This window comes from Charadrius vociferus, unplaced genomic scaffold, assembly GCF_000708025.1.
Source record: "Charadrius vociferus isolate BGI_N301 unplaced genomic scaffold, ASM70802v2 scaffold39, whole genome shotgun sequence".
NCBI classification, from domain to species: domain Eukaryota; kingdom Metazoa; phylum Chordata; class Aves; order Charadriiformes; family Charadriidae; genus Charadrius; species Charadrius vociferus.
The window spans coordinates 1,470,978-1,495,391 of NW_009650188.1; the positions used below are offsets into that span (position 1 = coordinate 1,470,978).

Below are 24,414 nucleotides of genomic sequence, written 5' to 3' on the forward strand. Positions count from 1 at the left end.
GCTCTTCCGGTTGAAGGAAAGAGGCTCTTAACTAAAAAAGCAGATTGCCTTTCCTGTTGAAGATAAATGGTATGAGGACATAAGCGGTAGGTGTGTGAGGGAATGCAGTTTAGTTGTGTCCTTATAGGGCCTTTCTCTCATGTTTCCACTCTGTAGCAAGAGAGGATTCTGTTGATTAAAAACAAAAATTGAAAATTTAGAAAAAATTAAATTACGCAAAATTACTTCAACATAAGTGTGGATTTATATTAAAGAATCCTGCTTTATGTGCTGTAGTCAAGTTGTGTTCTGTTGAGTTAGAGGCAAGAAAACCCAGAACTTTCGTAAGAACAGAGAAAACACTTGCATAGGTTTTGTATTCCTGCGTTTGAGATGCATCTTCAAAGGCAGCAGCTTTCGTAAGCTGAGGTAAGAAGCCAGCCAATGTAAAGTTCAAAGTTTGTATTTTCAGCTCTTTGTTAACTTTCCCAGTGTGTGTACCAAAAACTGGAGTGTGAGAGACATTCTTACCCCTTGTACTAGAAATACAGCTTACGTTGGAATGGAGGTTAAATTTTGCTCAGAACTGAGTTTTCTTTGGAAGGCTAAATTGAGGTAGCAGTGTTTATTTGCAAAGTGCATGACTCTGTAAAGACTCTGAAGATAGAGGAAAACCTGCATCTAGTTAGTACTGTTTGAAGCAAGGTTTTGCAATGAATATTTTGCATCTCCATATTTACAACATCTTTTGTGTGTGTGTGTGTTAGTGGTGGTGTAGTTTTTAAAGCTAAGAGGCAAAAGCTACATCGCTGATTAATGTTTGACTTTAATGCTAATGTTTTCTCTCTATGATCTGTGCTTCCTCAGAACTAGAAGTCACTGTCTTGAGTGGTAAATTAATACTATACAACCTACAAAGAGGGAGGCTTCAAAAGAAGTTAGCAGAGGTGTTTTCTACATTTAATCTTTGTTCAGCACTTGTACAAAGCAACATTGCTCAAGCAGTCTGACATTATAACTCTCTTCGAGTTATCAAAATGCTCAAGTAAGGGGCATGTTTATCTTGATGCAAAGCCAGCTGTGTAATGCTTAGTGCTTTACTGCTTCCAGGTTCAAGCATTTTTGCACAGTTTCACACACACAACTCTTCCAGTTTCCTGCATCATATTTACATAGGATCAAGCGTGCGGTTGTAGCTTATTCCCCAGGAAAAGCCAGGCAAGTGCTAGAGGCTTCGCCAAGGACCTTAAACTTTTTTTAGGGATTGTCAATTAAAATAACTCAAAGACACAAATAGTTTGGTTTCATTTAAGCAAGCTTAAAAAATGAGTGGAAGTGAAACTGGTGCGGCATAGACTGAAATGTAGTTATTGCATGGAGTACCTTGAATCAGACTGGGGAGAGCTGATGTTCATGACAACATTTGGAGAACACTGAGTAAAGGAGGGCAGTCTAGATAAATACCATCTGAAACGTAGCTGGTAGTGTCTGAAACAGCTATAGGTGTACGTTAGGATGTACTTTTAGGGTACAAGCACTGCACTGGTGCAGAAAACTCCGTATTTTCTCCAGGGAAGCAGGTAGATTTGCAAGAGGTTCCAGACACTTAGTCAAAAGCTATCCAGTAGTGAATAATCCTGAGCAGGTCTGCAAACATGAATGGATGTAAACAACTTGATCTTCTCTGTTTGATTTCATGATGCAAAACCTCTTTTTAAAAAGAGGAATGTAACTACTTGTTTGGAATATGACACAACTCAAGCCAAAGCTGCTGCATGAACTCATTCCTTATTATTTCATCTCTGGACAGTTGAAGTGATCCTGGCCCCAAATTGGTATATTCTATACACTGCAGTCCTTGGCTAGCCTGAATCTTTTTTTTTCCAAAATTTTTATATGTCTGCAGAAGTTTTCTTATGTTAAGTATTGTAGCACTTAAAAAATTCAAGACAAAGCTTAGTGTTAATGAAAATATGTTAAAATCTTTTCCTTCTCCACTCTCTGCTAAAGAGAGAAACTGGAGTAAGTACAAACAGCTTCACTTTCACAGACTTTTGTTGGTGGCAGCAGACTAGACGTATAATAAATGATCTTTACAGAAAGCAATTAGATCAACGTGGAGACAGTCCAAAACGTTAATGCACTGTAACGTGTTTTTTTTAGTCTTTGTCACCAGACTGCAGTATCATGAAGAGGAATGACTTCTTCAAACAGCCTGTAGCCAATTTTTCTTGCAGACACCAAAGCTGTAGAGCAACATATTGTCTGTGTGTGGATATATACAGGGAGAGGGCAAGAAAGCTATGGTTAAGGTTCTTCAAGCAGCCAGGCCTTAACCGGAGCACACTGTTTGAGTTCATTAATTTTACTGTTCTGTGACTTGTTTATTTTTTCCTAGACTGATATTTCTAGAATAGTTCTCATCTTTTTTTCTTTAACATCCATGCTCGAATAGATACAGGTTACTCCAGTGCATGTGTTGGTAGCTACTGAAGGACATTTAGGTCTGTGTAAGATGCAGCATTCGGTTCTCTTTCAACATTAATGTCACTAAGGCACATCCTGTTGTAGCTTAATAGTGTGATGGAAGTCTTCTGTTTTTAATAAAAACAGAGTTGCTGTTGCTAATCTGTGAGGGAAAGGAAATCAACAGAGTAGTGTTTAAACTTAGGATTTGAAGTCGTTTTGTATAGCTCTGCAGTATCGATCATCGTTACCCTTGTCAGCAGCAAGATGCTTTCATTGTAGGTCTTCCCACTCAGTGCAAACCACAGAATGAGTAAGTGGTAAGAGATGATAGCCTGTTCCTGCTTGGGGAAAAAAAATCAGTGTCATTAAGACTGTTGGAGGATGGGGAGGGGTTACTTTGAACTGTCCTGGTTATGGGCTTCCAGACTGAATGCCTGCTAGTGGTTGGAGTGAATTACGTGCCCTCCTGGAGTATATTTGCTGGTTTAGCTTCATCCAGAAGGAATCCAGTTTGTGTGCTCTAGCAGAGACTGTTCTGTGTTCTGAACCAAAGCATATTAAGTGGGACAATCAGGAAATGTGCATCAAAGCCACAGTCCTGATCTGAATTAAAATGCTAGTATAGATGCACCCAGCGACTGTATTTAAACTGCCATGTAAGTGCTTGATACACATAGAATGTGCAATATGAGGTCAGCAACAGTATTCAAAATCTCAAAAACTATGTAATAGAGCTGGAAAAGGTGTAGAAACAGGTGTAATTAGTGTGGAAAAGGTTTCCATGCACGGTAGACTAAAAAAATGTAGGGCTTTCCAGCTAAGAAAACAGGTGACTGATTGTAGCCTATAAAATGGGGTATGGTGAAGTGAAGGTGAAAGACATCCCTGCTACCTTGCAGACCTGTAGATATGTATTTTCTGTCTCTGTGATTTGACTGATCAAATCAAACTGCTGCTCAAGTATACATTTTGTGTCCCCTACACATAGAAGGTTGAGAATTCAGGAGAAAACAGAGACAGCGCAGGACCTGTTTTTTCATTACCTGTGAGCTACAACTTTTGGATTCCCAGTTGCCTCTGTACTGAACGTTTCAGCTCTTTCGAAGCAGAGTGCAGGAAGCTATCTATGCAGACTTTTGACAAAACAGAGGAGCAGAAATTATGCGTGAAGTAAAGGCACTTCTAACTTGCAGATCATTAGCAGGCCTTTGTATTGTCTGTCCAGGTCAATGTCTTGAGAAGGCAGCAGCGCATGATCAAAAACCGGGAGTCAGCCTTTCAGTCACGGAAGAAAAAGAAGGAATATATGTTGGGACTGGAGGCGAGGCTGGAGGCAGCCTTGTTGGAGAATGAGAAACTGAAGAAAGAAAACAGTACACTGAAGAGGCAGCTGGATGAAGTAGTGTTAGAGGTAAGATTGTGGGGAAGATCTGACTTTATATAAAAAGACAGTTGCTCAGGTGGAAGGCACTTGAACAGAATCATGGAAATGTTGACTGGAAGACCCTTTGGGGGTTTCTGGCCCAGCCTCCCACTCCAAGCAGGACTTCAGCCAACTGTAGGTCAGGACAGCTCTCGCATTATCTAGTTGACTTTTAATTCTTTATTTTGTGGTGCTTCTGAAGATTTCACTGAGAAGATAGATTGGATAGAAGCTGAATATAATGTACAAACAAAAGAGTTTTATTTTTAAGTAATCCTGCTTTGTATTCATGCATAATTAGGCAAATATAAATCTAAAAAGCAAGTGTAATTTGGTGTATTTGGCTTCTGACATACCTTTGCATGTCTCTGCCCCTTTTTTATTGCGCATCTTGTCTTTTCCTGTCTAGAACCAGAAGCTCAAAGTATCATCTCCAAAGAGAAGGACCCTGTGTGTGATGGTGATACTGGCTTTCATAATGTTGAATTATGGTCCATTGAGGTAAGCTGTCTGGGAATTCCTCTTTGCACAGCAAGTTTTCTGTCCTGCAATTTTTGTTTGAATCTTTAATACAGGCAGTGTTGTGTTTTAAAGCCTTGAGCTTGAAACATGACTTCAGTCCTTTACTCCCCTCCTGCATAGGGGAAGACTCATCTCTATAATGGTTCCTCTTTTGGAATCCTTCTGGCAACAAGAGCTAGATCTTGTACTTTTAATTTCTCTTGGCTTGGCATTTTGTTAGTCAGTGCAGCGTACAGCAGTTTGCTCCGGTTACATCTGAAGAGATTGAAGAGCTGTGTTTAGAATCCTTTTAGGAAAAAGTCACAGACTTTGAGAGCTCATCTGCTTGTTTATACCTGTGCTGATGTCGATACCTATGAGTTTAAGCTGCTTCTAGTACTCAGTGCAGGGAATCCCACTGTCTGTTCCAGTGCTTTGCAGTTCTGACTAGAAGCCATCTTCCTTATTACAGTGTAAGCCTTATATTGTCTTCTAGATCTGGTGAAAAGGTCCTTCCCTCTCCTTAATTAGTTGAAGTGATAATCAAAAGCCTCTCTTGTTCAAACTGTATCAATGTGACATATGCACCAGAGAGCAGGAAAGAAATGCTGCATTACTTCCCAGACACTTTAGAAAGAAATATGTGGAAGAGAGGAGACTAAAAAGGGATACTTCTTGCACTTATCTAACTATTTAACCTGGCTGTGGAACATAAAGACCTTTTTATATGAAGCTGTTCAGTTTTTCAAAAGGGGAGTATATTTCAGTAGGTTCCCAGTCAGCCACGTCTCCATTTATCCTCAAAACCCCAGTCAAATTGAAAGAATGGGTTGGGATAAATCTGGAAGAAGACTTTGTTTCTGACAATGATAAACTTTTACAATGTTGGTATTTGTATTTTTAATAATGTTTTAAAATTTGCTGAAGCTGAAATTACTTTTGAAGTATTTGCACTTGCTGCAATACTGTTTATCTTGGGCAGTGAAATACAGCTGATAATTTCACACTGATATGGATGATTTAAGGTAGACCATTCCTTAGTGTATTTCGGGTTTATATTTGGTTTTTTGACCATCAGGCAGAAAAATCAGCTTCCAGATACTAAGCAATTGATCTGTATCTACATCCCATCTGCATTTGCAAACATTACCACTCACTGGAGAGACACTTGGTAAGAATTCATAGAACCAGTAATCTTTATAAAGCTGAGAGAAATTTTAGTTGCCTCCACATTAGAGTGAGGAGTTGGAGTGCATGAAGCTCTTGTTAGTTTTGAGAGGCTTGGAAACATGTGGAAGATGGGTGGGAAGTCTTTTACCACAGTGCTCTAAAGTTCCTATGTCAGCTTCTCTGCTCCCAGGAACGGGTAAGGTGTTGAGCTTGATGGCAAGAAACTGCTGTCAAAGTAGTCTGAAAGTTCAGTTTGTGTTCGTATCTCTGCAACAATCGGTAACTATAGAAATGTGACAGGGTTAATTTCTTGACCTGTTTGATGTTTACTAAAGTAGATAAAGCAAGAAGAAATTCCTGGAAGTCTGGCTGTTCCTGGCCAGGATAGTAGCTGAGCATGCCAGTGTAATTGCTGTGCCTTAACTAGGTGGTCTGCATCAGTGTAGGATTTAGGCAGTGAACAGAAACGTAACTGGAAATTTGCAAGGAATTACTCATATCTTTCTGCCTTTAAAATACTAGACTGTATCAAGGTGGTGTGAATGTTGATTGTGCAATACCATTTGGAAGGCGCAGAATGTGGGATACACAAACCATTACTTAAGGTTTCACCCCTCCCATACGCATTTTCTTCCTTTTATAGCGGTGTCACTGAATGGTACCTCCATGAAGGTGATGGTCATGATTGCTCTTCTGCTTAGACCGTGACAACAGAAGCTTCCAATACACCTGATGTTTTTCAGCCTCTGTAACTTCTTACAGAAAGAAGTAATTATTTTGTTACAACGTCCATGCTAGCTTGTAGTTCAGCGGAAGTGCTTTATTCCCCCAAGTTAGCTAACTGTGGAGCAGGTAGTTTCTATGCAGTGGTCAACTGGAGAGAAATATGATTTGAAGCTTTGTGACAGTGTTGCCATTTCTGCTAGGTAGGAAATCACTTCACTTTGCACAGCTGTACAGAGGTTTGACAGCATTCAGGCACAGGACGTTTAGCGTTCAGGCACAGGACGTTTTTATTCCAGCATATTAGCAGCGAATATTTTATTATTTAAAACCAATGAACCATTGCAAAGAGAGACGTCGAAAAAAAAGCAGAATCGTGGGAAATTCACCCCCTGAATTCTGTAGCAGGATTTGAAATTCCCTTAGCTGGCCTTACTGTAAGATGCGTCTCAGATTCTTAATCGAAAGTGATAGGATTTTTTGAAGGCTAGAGTTAAAACAAAAGGACAGATATATAGGTTTTCTCTTTAGGTGGCTATTTCTGTCAAATCAGAGAAGGCAGGGAAGCAGTCGGGTTGTTTTGGGACAGGGATGTGAAGCTGAAGGAGAGGCAGTCCTGCAAACCCTCTGTGACCTGTAGCAGGGTCAGTAGAGGTGCAGTGTTTGGGCGCTTGGCATCCCACAAAAAAAAAAACCCCAAACTGTCTGGATGGTTGGCTGTGGAGTTCGTTCTGTGTTTTCTTCTGCATTAATGGATGTGGGTTGCACTAACACTGGTTCACACCTTGGGTTTTTTTATTGGTCTTATGTCTTTTTGACTGTGTATGTAAGTGGTGAGATGTTTGTGATGTTTCATGGAGGATTCTGAGGCTGTGCTGTCCTGTTGTTTTAAGATTATGGGAAGCAGTCCAGGATGTGGCAGCCCTTGGCAAACAGGTTTAGCAGATAAAATTATTCTGCTCTCACTTTTCTTCCTGCTATGACAAATATACTATGTGCATGGATAATCTGTAACATTGAAGTTGTGAATATGAGAGCGGGGCAGAAGGTCTGGTAGGGAAGCTGGCCTGTTGACCCAAGAAATCTGTTTGAAAATATTGGAGGGAGAGTCTAGTCCAGTCCGCTTAATTGCCAAGAAGCTTTTCAGAACATCCTTCGGTCTTGGACATGGCACCATGTTATCTCTGAGAAAAGAATGTAAGTCGAATTGAATATAAATGTGAATTTAATACTTTCTAGTGGTGAAAGTGGCTTGTATAGAGTTTATGGTAACTCTGCATTATATTATACTGTGTTACTAAACTCTTTTGGGTTTGTTGATATTTTGTATAGAAAACTGAAACTTTCAGTTATTAAAAGCAGAAGTAATTTAGCAGGAATTCTATTAGTGTAAATTTCTATTTTATCTATTTGCTTTATACTAGAAGAAAGGCGCCCAGGAATTTCCCATCTGTGTGTCAGTGAACTATTCTCTAATCTTTGTGAATTATTTGGATTTAACATCTATAAAACTTCCTTTTATTATTATTTAAGAATGATTGGTGAGGTGTACGAAGGGAAAAGGGAACGTTTTGTTTCAATGCCTTGCAGAGGTCACCCCCTTGCCTCAGTCTTACATACCATGAGCTGTAAAACAGGAATTGGCATCCCACACTTGAAGGGAAAAGGGAACGTTTTGTTTTGTTTTGGGTCACCCCCTTGCCCCAGTCTTACATACCATGAGGTGTAAAACAGGAATTGGCATCCCACACTATTTGCACAGAAGGTAGTGAGTGCATAAACCTTGGCATGCAGCAGAGTTGGGGGCTGGAAGCACGACATCTGGAGGCAGGTATCTGTGGGAGGGCAGCATCTCCAGCCTTCGAGCTTGCCTTCTGTGAGAGCTGGTGTCGGTCAGCACGGCTGTGTTGTCATGGCATGGCACCCTGAAATATTGCTGACTTCTGGCATTAAGAAACGTGTAATTAGCTGTGCATTTTTTTTATCACTTACAACGTGAAATCTGACAATTTTCAAACTGTTACAGTTCCTAGATGCCTTTTATTTTTCCTGTTTAATTTCCATGTCTGTGTTAGACTTTGTCTGGGTAGTAACCAGATCTGAAAATGTGTTAAACAAGCACAGACAGTGCTGAAACAAATGGAAAACAAGCACATGTTCTAGTCTAAACAATCCATGTATTTATTTTGGGAATATTTTTCTTTCATTTTTCTTCCCTATTCCCATTTGCATATAAATTGTCTTGTGTGTGTTGTGGGTTTTTTTTTTTATGCAAGTCTTACATGTGATAGTAAAATATTTGCAGGAAACTAACCCAACTAATATATAAAAAGTAGAGAAGGGAGAATGATCACAGAAGATGCAAAATGTAAGTTTTCTGCATCTCTGCTTCTTGGGGCAGTAGCAGCAAAGCATATAAGCCAGGTACTTGCTAGTGGCGCTGGCATTATTTTCTTGGCTATGAAAAATGTTCAACCAGTTATGTTTTTCCCCTAATCAGTCTGCTCAAGCTTACATGGTGGTCGTCATCTAACAACAGAGCATTTGTAAAGATGTCAGCCAGCCAGAATGTCCTAACTGCCATTTCAGATATTTAGTGGACAGAAAACAAGGAAAAATACAAAGTTGGAGATCAGAAAGGCAGATCTGTGACGACATTGGAACAGGGGGTTTGAGAAGGTGGTGTGATTTTTGTTTGGTTTTTTTTTTTTTATTAATACTGTTTTTTCTTGCAAGTTGGCCACCTCTGTATGGCTGGAACTCCTTTCAAACTGGAAAACAAGACTTGATGATGTAACCAAAAATTCTTTAAGCTGTATTTGTGGTGGAGGATGACTGAGGTGGTGATTGATGGAGCTAAGTAAAGCTGCTGCTTCAAAATCTCTTGTGTCCTGTTGACCTACAGCAGCTGTGCTAGAATTGCTGGCCTTTTGTAGAGACTTCATTGCAGCTCTCCTCTAGAGTGTTCTGATGGGTTTTCCTCTACTTTCCAGGACTGTCCTGGAAACTGAGTAATCTATGAAAAATTTAGATCTACTGAGCAATCTGCAAATAAAGACACCAGCCTGTGTAGCTGAGAATTGATTTGTCTGTTATTGTTGTAGACTGCAATAAATGAAGAAGCAGTGATTTTTTTTGACTCGTGAAAGGTTTAGGGGTGTGTCTCATTTCTTAGATTAGTAGTACAAACATTAGGAAAAAAAAAAAACCAAACACCAAAAACCAGAAGTGGTAGGATTAATCGTCTTTTACCAAGAATAAGGAAACCGCCCAAGGTTTGTTCAGCTGCACGCTACCACAATCCGCTGCTTGTAAGGATGAAGTAAGAAAAACCCAAGTCTTTCACCAGCACCCAGATTAGCATCCCACCTAGTCTGCAGGCTGCTAGGCAGTACTGATGTAGCCAGCTGAGCTTTTGGAGCACACATGATTGGGGCTGCTGAAAGCACCATCTGTTGATCACACCTATATTGGTGTCAGCATGGTTTAGAGACCTTACTCAAGCTGAGCAATCTTGAGTTGGTGTGTGGGACAGCAGGATTATTCTGAGGTTTGGTGTATTCAGCAGTGTTCTTGTGCAAGTTTGCTATGGTGTGAGCCTTAATGCTGGACTCCTTGATTACAGAAACAGACACGTCTTATAGCAAGAAGAAGCCTAGGGATACCTCGGTGGTGGGTTGTCAGAAAGGTAGAGAAATAATTTTGTAGCTCCGTTAAAGGGAGCATTAGCTGTGTGGGCAAAGGAGCAAATTTCATTACCATAACATCACATGCAGCAAGTGTTGTGTTGCTGCAGAGATGTTTGAGCTGCATGTTGTGTGCTCAGGTTTGTCGGTGCAGATCCCACCCACAGCAGCCAGTCCTGGGCCAAGGTCTCAGTATGGTCTGGATCTCACCACTGTGCTGCCCTAGCAGGCGAGCTCAATTGTGAGACCAAGTAGTGGCATGGCATGTTTGAAAAAACACCGAATTTCCTCTTGAGTAGTATGTGCTAAGTAGACTGAAGCCACGTGTCTGACACCTGCCTAAAATGAAGGGCAATGACTGGCAACTGAAACACAGTATTTATTTTTTTTCCCTGTTGCCTTAACAATTCTTCCTGATTGTGTGTGTGCTCATTCCACACTCCATTCCAGTGTGAAGTTGGACAGGTTACTTGAAACCACCGATGGCTTGCAGTGCAATGGAGGAGCAACTCCACAGCCAGGTTCCTTGCTTGGCCGTTGCCACCTTCCAGCTCAGCCTGACCTGGGAGTGGTGCTGAACTGTGAGCATTAAACATTGTACCTGTGGCCCACGATTTCCTTCAGCTGCAGGTTGGGTAGTGTTGTCGAAACTTGCGCTCACTGCTTGAAGCATCTCTAAAAGATGTTCTGAGAACAGAGAACCACAAATCGTGATCTGTACAACAGGGTGAATTTCTTACTCTCAGTTCATCCAATCCTGGTCTTTTTTGCACTCAGTGAAGGATAGAAAAGCATTGCTTCTCTGCTTTTTGCAAGCCTCAATAGCGTTCCATGTATCTTCAGGAGGTTAATAGACTTAAATGTGATGTATACCTGAAGTATGCTAACAAACATACATACAAATGATGACAGTCAAAGGGCTATTAATTTCCTACACACTGGTAGAGAGGAACTGGTGACATGAAAACTATTAGATGAGTATAAGAGGTGTCCAACAGTGCTGTGTTAGCCAGCTCCTTCTGGGTGGTAAGGGAATATGGAGCCCTCTGAGTATTTTAGCAAAACCAGCAGTAACTCCAGAAGACGTTTATGGCTCTTGACACTTCTAATACGGGAAACTTCCTTTAATGTTTGCGACACTGAAAGAATACATTTCAATGCTGAGTTGAGTGTACATTTGCATTGGTGATGGCCCAAAGCTAGAAAACTGCTTCTGTAGCACACCTTTGGGCTTGTGCTGTAGTTCCTCCTTGAAGAGAGGGAGAGAAATCAAAAGGAAAAGGACAGGTTGAGTCATTTGTATTTGGGCTCAGATTCCAGACCTCTCTTGATGGGTTGGTGCTTGAATAAAATTGAATACCCTTGATTTTCTTACAAATTACAGCTGCAGGAGCAGGAAGTGATTCTTTCCTCCTTTCTTTACTGATCACAGCCACATGTTCATCTGGCAGGGTTGTGCCTTGGCCTGGCTGTGCTCGCTTGCCTTGTCCTGCTGGTGCAGTTGCTGAGCCTACACCGAATACCAGATGCAAACTTACCCTTTTCTCCCTGTGTTCATCTGCCAGGCTGAGAGTGAAATACAGAATGTTTTTGCCCTGAATGAACATTGGGCTTGAGACTGCTTGCCTCAGGCCTGCCCAAGCTTTGATGATAAAGGTCAGCCCACTTCCAAATAACTGTATATAGTTTTCTAAGCATAATAAATGCTCTGGGTGTCGATGCTTAGAATCACAGAATGGTTTAGGTTGAAAGAGACCTTAAAGATCATCTGGTTCCAACCCTGCTGCCATGGGCAGGGACATCTTCCACTAGACCAGGTTGCTCAAAGCCCCATCCAGCCTGGCCTTGAACACCTCCAGGAATGGGGCATCCACAGCTTCCCTGGGCAACCTGTTCCACTGTTTCACCACCCTCATAGTGAAAAATTTCTTCCTACTATCTAATTTAAGTCTGCCTTCTTCCAGTTTGAAGCTGTTGCCCCTCATCCTGTCACTACATTTTCACTTGCTTTCGTCCTTTCTTTTCTAACAGCTTTATTAAAAGAAAAAAAAAATAAAGCAAGCAAAACACAATTAAAACACAGAGATTGTCCCTCCAGTTTGGGTTGTCTTCCTCATCCTCCCCAGCAGAGGAAAGAGGCTGGGCTCCTCTTACTTGCAGAGGGCAGCTCTGGAGGAGCCTGGCAGAAGAAGGTAGTGCCTTGCTGTCGGCAGATGGTGCCCTCATCGGGAATAAGAAATGAGAAATACTTTCCAGAGAGTGTTTGGCACTGCAGCAGCCTTGTCTGGAATCAGTTAGGAAGAGGACAAGGTCCTCAGTTGGTGTCTCCTTGCAATGTCAACTTTAGCCTGTTGGAAACACCCCAGCTCATATTCAGAGGTGGTTCTGTCCCCAGAAAACTCTTTGTTATGATATCACTATTGGCTTTTGCCTACAAATTACTGTACAACTTAAATGTCAGTATTCAAAACTTGAAATGCACAGGGTTTGTTCAGCCAGAAGTACAAACGAAATTTAGTTTGGGCTCCTGGCAAGACTTGCTTTCACATTTATCAAACAGACATTCAAACCAAAGAAGTAAAAATACAGCTAAAATATCAGGTGCCACTGAATGCCTGGAAGAACCATGACAGGAGTGCTGCTTTTCTTTCCCTCCTATAATCAAATTTATCTACACTTCGAAACAAACAACTTCATGAAGTATTTAGAGGTTCGTTCTTTTTTCCTTTGGGTCTGGTTTTGCATCTTAAACAAGCTGATAGCTCAGCCAGCTTGGATAGGGTGTTTGTGCCTGTGTGAAAGCCCTTTAATGCTCGCGCTGTCTGAGATGTCCAGACACAGGCTGGTTAGGCACCTGAGGTGTGTAAGTGTGGCCAAACAGAAAAGGTTCCATCTTCCAACTTCTAATTGGTCATCTTTGCCAGTAAAGCCATTTCTCAGCTTCAGTCTTCCTTGACTTTTAATGTGGGGCAGTAACTCAATTCCTGCAAATAGTAGGACTTGCTCAGGGCAGATATACCAAAGTGCTCTTTTACAAATTCTCATCTTGTAGCCCAAGAGAATGAAAAATTTGTCCATGCTTTTACCATCTGACGGGTTAAAACTTTTTTTTTAAGCAGCTATTGATATCTTAGCTGAAAATACTGTTTCTTCAGAAGTTCTTTTCCCTCTGAATGGAATCATCCACCTTTCTTTTTCACTGTTTCTAGCCTGTTCTACCTAATGTTTTGAAATGCTCATTATTGACTTCCTTTTCAGTGTCTCGGTGTTGGGATCTGCTTTGGTCCCTTCCTGGTCCAGCCTGTATTGTTGCTGTTCCGCCTAGCCCTTGTAAAGCTCAGTATGCCTCAGGTGGGCAGGTATTTCCAGGTGTAGCTCTGTAGGAAAGGTCGGTCCTTCTTCCCAGCTGCTAAAGGGATTCCTTGGTCCTAAGTCATGCTTTTTCCCCCGTGCCAATATGAGATGTCAAAGGAGGAGTATTTCTGATATCCTGTGTCACCCTCACTAACTTGGCAAGGAAAGGTCTTTGAGAATGGGAAGTCACAGGATATAGACCGTTACCTAAATGTCCTCTCCTATCTATTACCTGAAGATGGAGCCCTATTTACAGACAAACTCCACAAGTGACCTCTTGTGGGAGAAAGGAAGGGGAAGAAATAGTGCAACAGAAACAACGACGTCTTCTATTCAGATGAGGGAAAGAGTAACAAAACTCCCGAAGTAACTAGAAGGTGGAAGCAGGGCAGTATTTCAAGTTGCAGTGTTTTTCCTCATCCGAAATGAAAGTTCTTTTGGTTTTGGGTCATTGCCACAAACCAAAGGAGCAAGTATGGGGATTATTTTTTTTTCTAGATGTATTTGAGACTTTGAGAAGGAAGCTTTTGATCATCTTCAAGGTCCTAAAAAAATGAATGGGAAAAGGCATGCAAATATAGCCCATGTAGCTTAAGGCAGAAATTGCTGCTAGCCCTGCTTCAAAAGAAGCATTTTGTGGAAAATAATAATCCTGATAAAGGAAAGGGCATTGGAATAAATACTATAAATAATACCATATTGTTGTGCCATAAGTTGGTGCCCATGTTCTCAAAAGTGGGAGCCATGGTTTATGCCTGTAACAATGGCAAAACATACTCTGTTTGCCTCCTCCTTTGTCTTTTGCTGCTGAAGATATCTTCTTTCAGGCTGAAACATCCCATACTTAGCTGCTGCCAGAAGTGAAATTTTAATTTTGATGAAAAGATTAAGGTGTTTAAAGCATAAGAAGAGTGAAAATAAACACTTCCTCTCTGTTAAAGCTGATACAATAAAATGAGGGGTGTGTGGTTTTGAGTGGTTGTATAGCTAAAACTAAATTACAAAAACTGAAGATTAGCTGTGATTGCAGAACGGCACTTATCTTTATCCTCGATGGACTTGGTTTGGATTTCTCTACTTTTGTTCAGAGTTCAGGGTGAAATGGAGTTGCACCGTGTTGCATGTGGCACTTCACCTCGAACTTGTCACCTTGCCAAGCTGGAACCTGAAATAACAAGAATCGCCTATGCAGAATGAGGGAAACAGGAAGGAAGAACCATCATGGAAAAATGCAGATTTGTTACAGATTAGTTTTTTGTCAGCTTTCGCTACGTGATTACACAGAAAGTTTCTCTGATGCAATGTGTCATTTTGAACAGTAAAAGGGAGAAGTAGGATAGGATAAAATGCCAGACCCCGTAGGTCCATCAACACACTGAATGGCTGATACACTTCAGGCTGTGGTGAAATGGTTTGTAGGACAGTTACAATTTTCAGATCTTCTGATGGATATTTTTGGTTTCATGAATAAACTTCCGTATACTTTTAGCTGTCATGGCTCCAAATTAGGTAGAGACGAGACATTTCGCAGATGAGTGACTTCCAGCAGGAACACGTGGCATCCCTTTAAGCATCAGCCTTAGTTTTGAGCTATGGTTCTGGGCTTGATATGCTGCCAGCTGTGCTCATGCTTTCATTGGAAGAGAAGAAACATGATCTCATAAAATATAGTAGATAGTGGAGACTGTTTCTGTAAAATTGGATAGCCTGGTGTTGCCTGATCTATGAGGCTGTGAATAAACCATCCAGTTTTCCATGCTATGCAGTAGAAGCAATGAGACATTTGGATGCTAGTGTACATATACAGTAAGGAAACTGTCTGTAAGTACTTTTCTGCTCACTGTCACTAGTGAAAACAGAGCCTGTAGCATTTCTGCTGCCCTGATTCTGTGCTGCTGCCTGGAAACCTGAAGGAGAGGAGGCAGTCCAAGCGACGTCAGCCTGGATCTGGGATTGCCCTGGCTCTGGCGGTTCTGCAGAACGTGACACAATTACTCACGGGGAGACCTGGGTTACTGCTAACAGGAGGACAAATGTGTTGGCAAAAGAGAGGGAATTGCTAAGCAACTATGCCTGTGTGCCTTCTGCTTAGTGGTACGGTATTTAGTCTGCCCTCCTTGCTAGTTCTTGCTCTTCTCTGTTATTACCATTTGTAAAAGTGATGCCATGTAACAAACAGCAAAATGAGATCTTCCCCTGCAGAGTTTCTGCTCTGCTGCACAGGAGAGGTGGGGCGTGGATTAAATGAACTCTGTAGGCAATGATCAACATGCATGGCAAAGATCTCGCCGGCATGCTGGGGTCTTGTACTTTTGTGTTTTCACTGTGTTGCTGCTGCTGATACTCTGGTGTTGTCAGCTAAGGTTAGGACTTGATTTTGTAAGTACGCATATTTCAGGAAGCAACCATGTTTAGAAGAGTAAAGCTAGTCTCTGGAGGGGAGAGCTCGAAGTATTGCTTTTTGTGCTTTCAAGATTTCTCACTTGTAAATCACCTTTCTGAACTAGGATGTAGTTGATCTCGTATAGCGGGTTATCTGGTCGTTTTTCCAGCTCGCATGTGAAATGCTGCTACCTTGCTTTGCGTGGAGAGCAGCGCAGGGGTTCCTACGCTGCGTGGCTGGCTGGCTGACTGAGCAGCCCCCAGGGGAAGGTCCTTCAGTCACTGCAAGCACAGACCAGGACGACAGTATCTGGGACCATGGCCTGCTGCCGCTATGTAGATAGGGTTGTCAGCCCTGCCAATGTTTCTAAATCCAAGTAGACTTGAACATATATAAGTTTGTGTACAGTTTTGTTAGATGTCTGGCGTAATATTCCAGGCTTGCAGCTGCACAGAATTTAGTAGCTTTGTTTTCCTTACATATTGTATTCATATAAACTATGTCAATTGTACTTTGAGGCTGATGAAAAGTTAAAGTTCAGGGACACTTTGAATATAGATAATTTTCTTATGCCTGCAGATCTAGCTTACAAACAGATTGATCTCAGTTTCATCAGGTGAGCCTTATAGAGGAATACAAAAACCAGACCATCAAAATCCTTTGAACAATTAATACTGAAGAAGAGAACAGAATTGCTTTTCTCTCTATTAACGCTTTGAATGACAGTAATACAATGACATAAGACATCATGTTTTTATGTTAGGTATGGCGTCAACCTTATCCATGTAACATAACAGCAGCCAGAAACTTATCCACCTGAGTATTTAACACGTTACAGTAAAGTGTCTTGCAGACCCTTTACATATGTGATGTATTTTGCTATGGTTATTGTGTTTTGCAGTGTATTCGAAAAGAATCCCAATGGAGTTGATTCTACTGCAAGTTCCAGCCACCGGACCAGAAATCTTCTGGAGTTCTCAGCTAGTCAGGAGTCCAGCACAGCTCAGAAAATGCCTGGGCACATCATTCCTGAGAACAGGTGAGATGAAAACCTTTAACGTATTTTAAGTGACGGAGGGCAACGGTGCTTCTTAGACCTCACTACCCTTCCATTTGCTAACCTTTTTGGCCAGTGTTATTGCTCCTCTTATAGAGCAACTGAGTTTACAAACACAGTGTTTTGAAAGCTGATCTGTCTTTTTTTTTTATTATTATTTAACAAAGTTTACCAGGTTGCTTTTCTAATGAATATGATCTTATATCTCCAAGATTACCCAATACATAGAGCTTCAGAAGTGTACATGTGACTATGCTGTATGGTGTTAGGCACAGTGTGGTGGAAGAGAGCATATAAACAAGTGTATGTCACGGAGATTTTCATGACCTCTTCACTTCTTCATCTGTCCACTTTTTTCCCTGATCTTTATTTTAACTTGCATAGTTACAGTATTTGTCATATTATCTATCTCTTCTTACTTTTCAAGCTGGAGTATTTGTTTTCTTAGTTGCTCAAGAGAAGACTGGGGAATTTCACAATTAAGAACACGCTCTGAACTTAGCACTGTACTTTTTTAGAAATCTCAGTCTTACGCTTACCCATTATTACCCATCATCCTTATGCTTACCCATTATTTAATTATATAGTTGCTTTCAAGCTGCCTAGATCTCTAGCATTCAGTGCATAAGTGAACATGTAATTGTCTCCAGATTGAAGTCTGGCTAATCCAGCTCATGTTTTCCCCTTACAAGATTTATCCTATCAGATTGTCCCTTTCCAGTAGAGTGTTTTGGCTGGTTGAACAAAGCCAGGCACAGATGTGCAGAAAGCCCTAATGTATTTTGCCATGCAGAAAGAACGCAATAAATCAAGAGCATTTTAAGGCTGTAGCCATGGTGAAGGCTCTGTGTCCTATGTGGCACGTTTCGGAGCATGACTTATGAGACGTAGTAGTAGAATGGTTCTCTTAGGAGGACATGCTAGTGCCTGTGCTTCCTCCTTTTCTCTCACTCTTTCACCCTGTTTTTTGGCAAGTTGTGAGCTCTTTGCTGCATATGCTCCTTTATCAGTTCTAGATGAAGTAAACATGAGAAGCAGACATGAAGATGGAGAGAAAGCTGGGAAAGGGAGGGGAACATGAATAAGGCATTCAGAAGATCTTACACCTGATTTTTCAGAAAGAACCTGAGGTTTAGGAGCTACAAGTCTCTGTCCAAACCAAGAGGACTAAGGCTGTTATATTGATACCCTATCAAGAGAGGAACTTATCATAGGTATTCAGTGATAAGTAGTTAACCCCTCAGGAAGTACAGATAACCAGAAGAAAGGAATATTAGTCTTTGCTTTGTTGCTAAGAATGCTGTGGATTTTTGTATAGAAATACATGCTCCTTTTCACTTTTTATCAAAGCCGAGCTAGCTTCTGGAGACTGTTGGAGATGTAAATCTTCTCCACTTAGCTGTAATATAGTCTATGGCTGCTCCATTGTCGTATAGCTCATGGTCTTTACATCTGCATGGTTTTAGTGGCTAATAAATTTAGTACTTCTGTAGCAAATCTTGCATGGCTCTGGAATGAAAGAGAAAGTTGTCTCTGCAGAGATCTCATAGTTTACATATTATGAGGAATATTTTACAGGCTACGTTTTCTTTCAATATCTAGCCTTTTTGGGAAGAGATCCAACATCTGCTAATGCTCATCTGTCTTCCCTGTGTTGAGAGCTATCGGACCCCTTTGGAGAATTGACTGAGACTATTGGATGTTTGGTAGAAATTGTTATTCACCTGTTTCAAAGGTCCTGTGGGAGCAGCTGTAACCTTTGTGGGTTTGCTGATAGCAGTGCTTATACTCTGGATTTGGTCAAAAGTTCATGAAAAACTATTTAAAGGGATTTCTTGATGTCTTTTTCTTTTTTCCCCAGGTATGATCGTTCTGTATCTGATAACAAAGCACTGATGTTAGTCTCGGAAGCGCACCTGTTGATTATTTAAAAAAAAACCTGTCAGCCCCTAATCAACCGGACAGAGTCGCTGAGGTAAGCAAACAACCTTTTCTGAGCATTTAAACTTTTATTAGGAGTTTAGATATAAATTGTGTGTTGGGTGAGTGCTACTGGACAGACAGCTGTGCATTAGGTTATTATCCATTCATAGTGTTCATCCAGTATGTGACCAGTGCCTCTGTAAGTGTCTGCATTGTCCTGTGTCTACTGCCATAGAGACAGGAGATCGACTTGGATCCTTGTATTCTTTTGATATTTTTAGTAATGATTTTCACTCAGTTTTCACGCTGGTCATTTGGCAACAACCAAATAACAATTTTCTGATTGCCTGGAGGTTTTTCATGACTCAAAAGAGAAATCACTTCGTGTGTAGAAATGTTCATAATATGGTAATCAGGTCCATCTAAAAGCCTGTTCCATCTGAAATACATAAAAGATGATTTCCTACTCTTCAGCTTCCAATACAAGCAGACTGAACCTGATGTTGCAGATGTGCTTTATTCACTGTTAGAAAACCCCTAGCTCCACTTTTTCCATAGATATGAGTGTGTCACTAAGCTTGTCTCCATTCTGCTTTGTCCATTCTTTCTCTCAGATTTATATGCTGTATTTTAGCCTTCTTAACCAATATTTTGTCTCAAACTGATCAACTTTTGATTTAAATTTCAGTAGTCCTCCCAGTAGTTTCAGAATGACTGTTTACTGGGCAAAAGAATGCTGTATCTGCTTTATGTTGAAACATCCACGATCCCAATACTTTACAGATATTCCCTTACAAATTCCCTCAAATTTGATCTTGCAATTATATTTTCTTCCTCTGGCATTAAAGATAAGTTACCAAGGTAAAAGAGTAGCAGTGTGCAGTGTCTTTATAGCGGCTAGTGAAACTGTTTTCTAAGATTAAAAAAATCTGCCACTGTTCTTTGAAACATCTGTTAATTCTGTGGGTTTTTCTAGGCTGAATCATGAACTTCGAGGATGGGTTCATAGACATGAAGTGGAACGAACAAGGTCTAGAAGGTTGTCAAATAACCAACAGCAGAAAGCACGGGTTATGCAGGTAGGCAGGTTTATACTTGTGAGTGAATAGCACGACAAGATAATTTCAGACAACTTAACAAAATACTCTCTTCTACTTGTCTACGCTTGTCATTATAGAAAAAAGTAGCTATGGTCCCTGTAATTAGGGTACCCAACACTTCCCATTTTAAATTGCTGGGTTTGGTTGATTATTGTGTTAGAGTCCTTCCATTACTGCTCTTGGATTCAGGCTAGACATTTTTAATTTTTTTTTAGCAGTCATCAAAGTATGTTCAGAGTTTTCTAAAATGAAATCAGTAGTTAACCTTTTTATGGCTTCTCTATAAGGCTATGGAAGGATAAGGATAAGCAATTGGTTAATGGGGAGAAATATAACCTACAACACATTTATCTGGCTCACTGTTAAAGGAGCTGATTGGTTTTGTTGAAATATTTCTATTTCATTTTTTCAGATTTTTGCTAGAGGGATATGTTTTTGCTAAAACTACAGAATTAAGAGATTTGTGCTCATATTTCCCATTTTTTTAAATCCCTTTCATCTACATGGCATACCGATGCCATGTAATTAAGGATGTATTTAAAACCATGAATTTTCAAAGTGTTTCATTTGTTTAAGAGCTAATAACAGCTTTAAAAGGAATTGAACTTAACAATATGGGAAATACTGCACTTTTCTACAGAAAAAGTATTGAATATTAAACTTCTGTTTCTTCTCACTGGTGTCTAAAGAAGAATGGTAGAACATTTAAGCAGGGCAAGTTTGGGTGCTTCTAGTGTTTCAAACACCAGAAGCGTGTTATGGATGGTATATTTTGGCAGAGGTACAAAGTGGTTGTGGCCTCAGAATAATTCTGCAAATCTGATATCAGCGATAGCAAATTTCGCGGTTGGATGACACAATATGTGCAACTGTTGTGTATGGTGCCAGCCTCCCTTCTTTGTCTCTGAATTTGTGACTTCAAATTTGGCTGTGTTAAAACACTTGCTTTTTTTGTGGTTCCAGCTTGATTGCTGGCCATTTGGGTTAGTCATGTGTCACCAGTGGAAAGACGCACATTTATTGTGCAGGGCGCTGATTAACCTCTGCACCCCATTATATATTTGCTTTCTGCTGCAGATGCGCATCATATTCTATGTAGTGCTAAACCAAGAAAATGCTTGTTGTTTTCAATTTGTGTCATCTTTTAATTTTCACCCTTTTTCAGAGCTCCCTCAGTGAGAAGGCAGATTCCCAGCTAATGGCCATGCCTTACACAGACACCAGCCTCAGGTAAGGCAGAACAACTCCTTTGTCATTGCTTTCTGCTTAATAACCTATTTTTTCACCAACAGGTAGTAAAAAAATGCCAGTTTCCACTTTGTTGGGATTCTTAAGCCAGGTGCTAGCTACTTTTATTGCCATAATTTCTGTCTCTTAGCAAATAACTGCTTCTAATGACTTAAGCTACACTGAAAGGGACCCCTGTATCACAGCTCTGCTCTTCTGGGGTCTTTCTACCAAGGATTCTTAAGAAGATCTTTACTTTGCTCTGCAGAGTCCCTTCCTAAACAGATTTGAATTTTTTGGGGAAAAAAAAGAGGGAACTCTCTTGAGACTATCTGGGGGAACATAATTATTTTATAAGAAGGTTTCAGAGGGACATGAGTCTGGTAAGAGAAAGGTTTCTCTGTCTTCAATTATAGAACCATTATAGCTAGCACTGAATTATTATGACAAAGTTAAAGTATCATTACATCCTATTTGCATTGTTTGTCTCCATCTCCTGATTTTCTCTGGTGATTATTAGAATACACTAATCCAGAGTTTCCGGATGCCCCCTGCCATACCTATCCTGTCCCTCTTTCCTGGTGACAGGAAGAACTGGAGAGCAAAGCTTAAGGAAACAGAACTTCTCTCTCCTGAATTCTCTGTGACAGTTTAAAACGTTCTCTGCTTTGAATTGCCAAAGAGGAGTATAAGAGTAAAATGTAGTATAAAGGGGACTTCTTGTTGAGAAGAACACCTGAATGTTGCCGTTGAAAGTAACAGCTGTGGCCCTTCTGTTTGCATTGCTGCTTTGAAAGCAGGATCAGCCTGGGAGAAAATAGCAAGCTGCAGGCAAATGTTATGGAAACCAGGCTGCCAAATTTTGATATGTCTTGACTTATAAGACAAGAAGAAAAAGCGTTTTTAGTTCTACATGCAAATGAAGGATACCTGTTTTAATTGAAGACGGGACGAACAAACCTAATGGCATAAGGCAGTTTAACATACATGCTTGTGTTACTCTTAAAAAAAATTATCTGGATTATTAGAAACAGTCTGCAACATCATGCAGCTCTGCATGGAATAGTCTGCTGTGCTCAGAAGGGAGTGAGGTTTATTTTTTTTTCAGATGAATGATGTTTAAATGAACAGGACCAGTGAGTCACTGCAGCTGCATGCTATGACTGTCCTGGAACTGCTAAGAACATAGAACAGACTTCCAGTTCCTCCCAGAGCCATCAGCTATTAGATGCTCCAAGGAATCATAGAATCACAGAGTAGTTTAGGTTGTAAAGGACCTCTGGAGATCTCTAGTCCAACCTCCTACTCAGAGGAGGTTTAACTTCAAGTTTACTGTGTCTCTGTTAAAAAAGACTGTCTCCATCTCCATTGTAATCTCCATTAGGAAGCTGAGGATTGCACTCAGACACCCCACCCCCCAGCCTCCTCTTCTCCAGGCTGAACAAGCCCAGTTCCCTCTGTCTCCTGTTTCTCCTTGTCCATCCTGTGCTCCAGGCCCTGACCGTAATGCAGCCCAGTATGCAGTAGCCCTCCAGGTGGTCTGCTGGCTCTCATTCAGCTTGCCTGCCAGCAGCCCAGGTCCTTTCTGCAGCACTTGTGCCTCGTTGATGGGGCAGACAAGAAAGATGGCGTTTATGCCATTTTGTCATTGATGCTGTGGAGTACACAGCCAAGGAGTTTAATTTTTAGTACCAGTGCTGTGACTGGAAATTGAGTGACCTTTAGCTTCTAGTACATCCTTGTTGGTGACCTGAATTCGTGAACAGGAGGACATTAGCAGGATCTAGATTTATCTTTGTAGCACTGATGATAGCAATATTGTCATAGAATCATAGAATCATCTAGGTTGGAAGGGACCTTTAAGATCATCGAGTCCAGCCATTAACCTAACACTGCCAAAACACGACTAAACTATGTCCGTAAACACCACATCAACCCGTCTTAAATACCTCTAGGGATAGTTATGTTGGTCCTGGATTTGAAAAGAAAATTGATGAATTGAAAAGTATTGCAGTGAAGTCAAAGCAGAGGAGGAAGACAAAAATTAAGGTGATTTCAAGAAAATCATTAAAACCTCTCAGCTCTCTATAGTCCATTTAGCTTTCTTCAGAGGTAATTTGGATGAGGGTTTCTGCAAGTGTGTGTTTAGGGCTCCAGATATCAAACTGGGCCTCTCCAGTTATTTTCATGTTTCTAAATTTTACACTATTAAAATTGTGGTTCACGATGCATGAAGTACTGTGTCCACAACCTTATTCCTTCTTAAAACAAGCACATGTGCAACATCGTAGTGCTCGGTGATGTATAACAGAGCGCCTTTTGAACTTTTAAAACAAAATAGACTCTTTGATCTCGCAATAAATGGCCAGACTCAACACCACTGTTTTGGATACACAATTTAATGTGATGCTTTCTTGCAACATGGTAAGGTATTACGAAAACAACCGGTAGCTTTGCAATTGCTTTTGGATCGTAAGTTCCTTCCTCCCTTTCATGGAGCAGTCTAATGTGGTTACCTTTAGATGCTAAAAGGTAGGTACGGTGTAATACCTGTAATCTACTGATATCACTTGGAATTTGGGACTAGTGTTAGAATTTTTCCATGGACCAGGACAGCTTTGTAAAGGCCTGGTGGTTTCCAAGTACTTTGGAACAATTTTCTCCCATGGCTGGATTTAGAGTTATAACGGGCTGGTTTTTAGGTCTAGCTGCATCTCCTGGAGTGTGGGCGAGCAAACGGATCTGTGGGACCTGTGTCAGTTTTCAGGATGTGTTTTACTGAGCAATGCGTGGGTGTGATGCCCTTTATCACAGTAAAACTTCAATGCTGAATCTCAGGGGTGGTTTGGTGGGCCTACATGTTATTATGAATGAGTAATCGAGCTCAGATTAGCTCCAGTCTTTGTTTCCTGCATGTGAAGGCTGTGATCTGATTCCTCACTTGCATAGTTTTGCTAAAGAGGATATATAGGGTAGAGCTGCCTGCTCTTGATCCCCCAGGACTTACACCCCCAGTCCTGTTAAAGGGCAACTGGCTTGGCAGCTGCACTCCTTCGATTGCAACAGGACTATATTAGCAGTAGAAGAGGAGATAATAACGGTCTACGATTACTGCTGCTCAAGAAAATCACTTGATGATAGATTTGTGCCTTGTTTGGGGTGCACAGTTATGTATATTTTAGAAACATACCAAAATAATCTAAATTAGCCGCCATAGTTTAAAATCTGGGTCAGCAGAAGACAGCTTGGGAGGGGTAGCCTGATCAGTGGTTTTGCCACAAACACTGCAAACAGACAGTATGCTATTAAAGTGGGAAAGAATTAAAATGACTGGTTGATGGTCCAGCTAATGGTTTGTGTAAATACAGCTTTCCAATTCGATTAAATATGTTATTTTTGAATGGGATTGGGGAAGTATA

At 40.8% G+C, this 24,414-nt stretch overlaps 1 protein-coding gene across 1 annotated transcript in view; it reads left to right on the plus strand.

The window, feature by feature from the left end:
- ATF6 (activating transcription factor 6) overlaps window positions 1–24,414 on the plus strand; it is a 100,493-nt gene that overhangs the window by 8,763 nt on the left and 67,316 nt on the right. Inside the window, 6 exon segments of the mRNA XM_009892806.1 lie at window positions 3,674–3,859; window positions 4,281–4,372; window positions 16,590–16,727; window positions 18,607–18,720; window positions 19,645–19,747; window positions 20,934–20,998. Of these exon segments, the coding sequence (XP_009891108.1) occupies window positions 3,674–3,859; window positions 4,281–4,372; window positions 16,590–16,727; window positions 18,607–18,720; window positions 19,645–19,747; window positions 20,934–20,998 (698 nt within the window).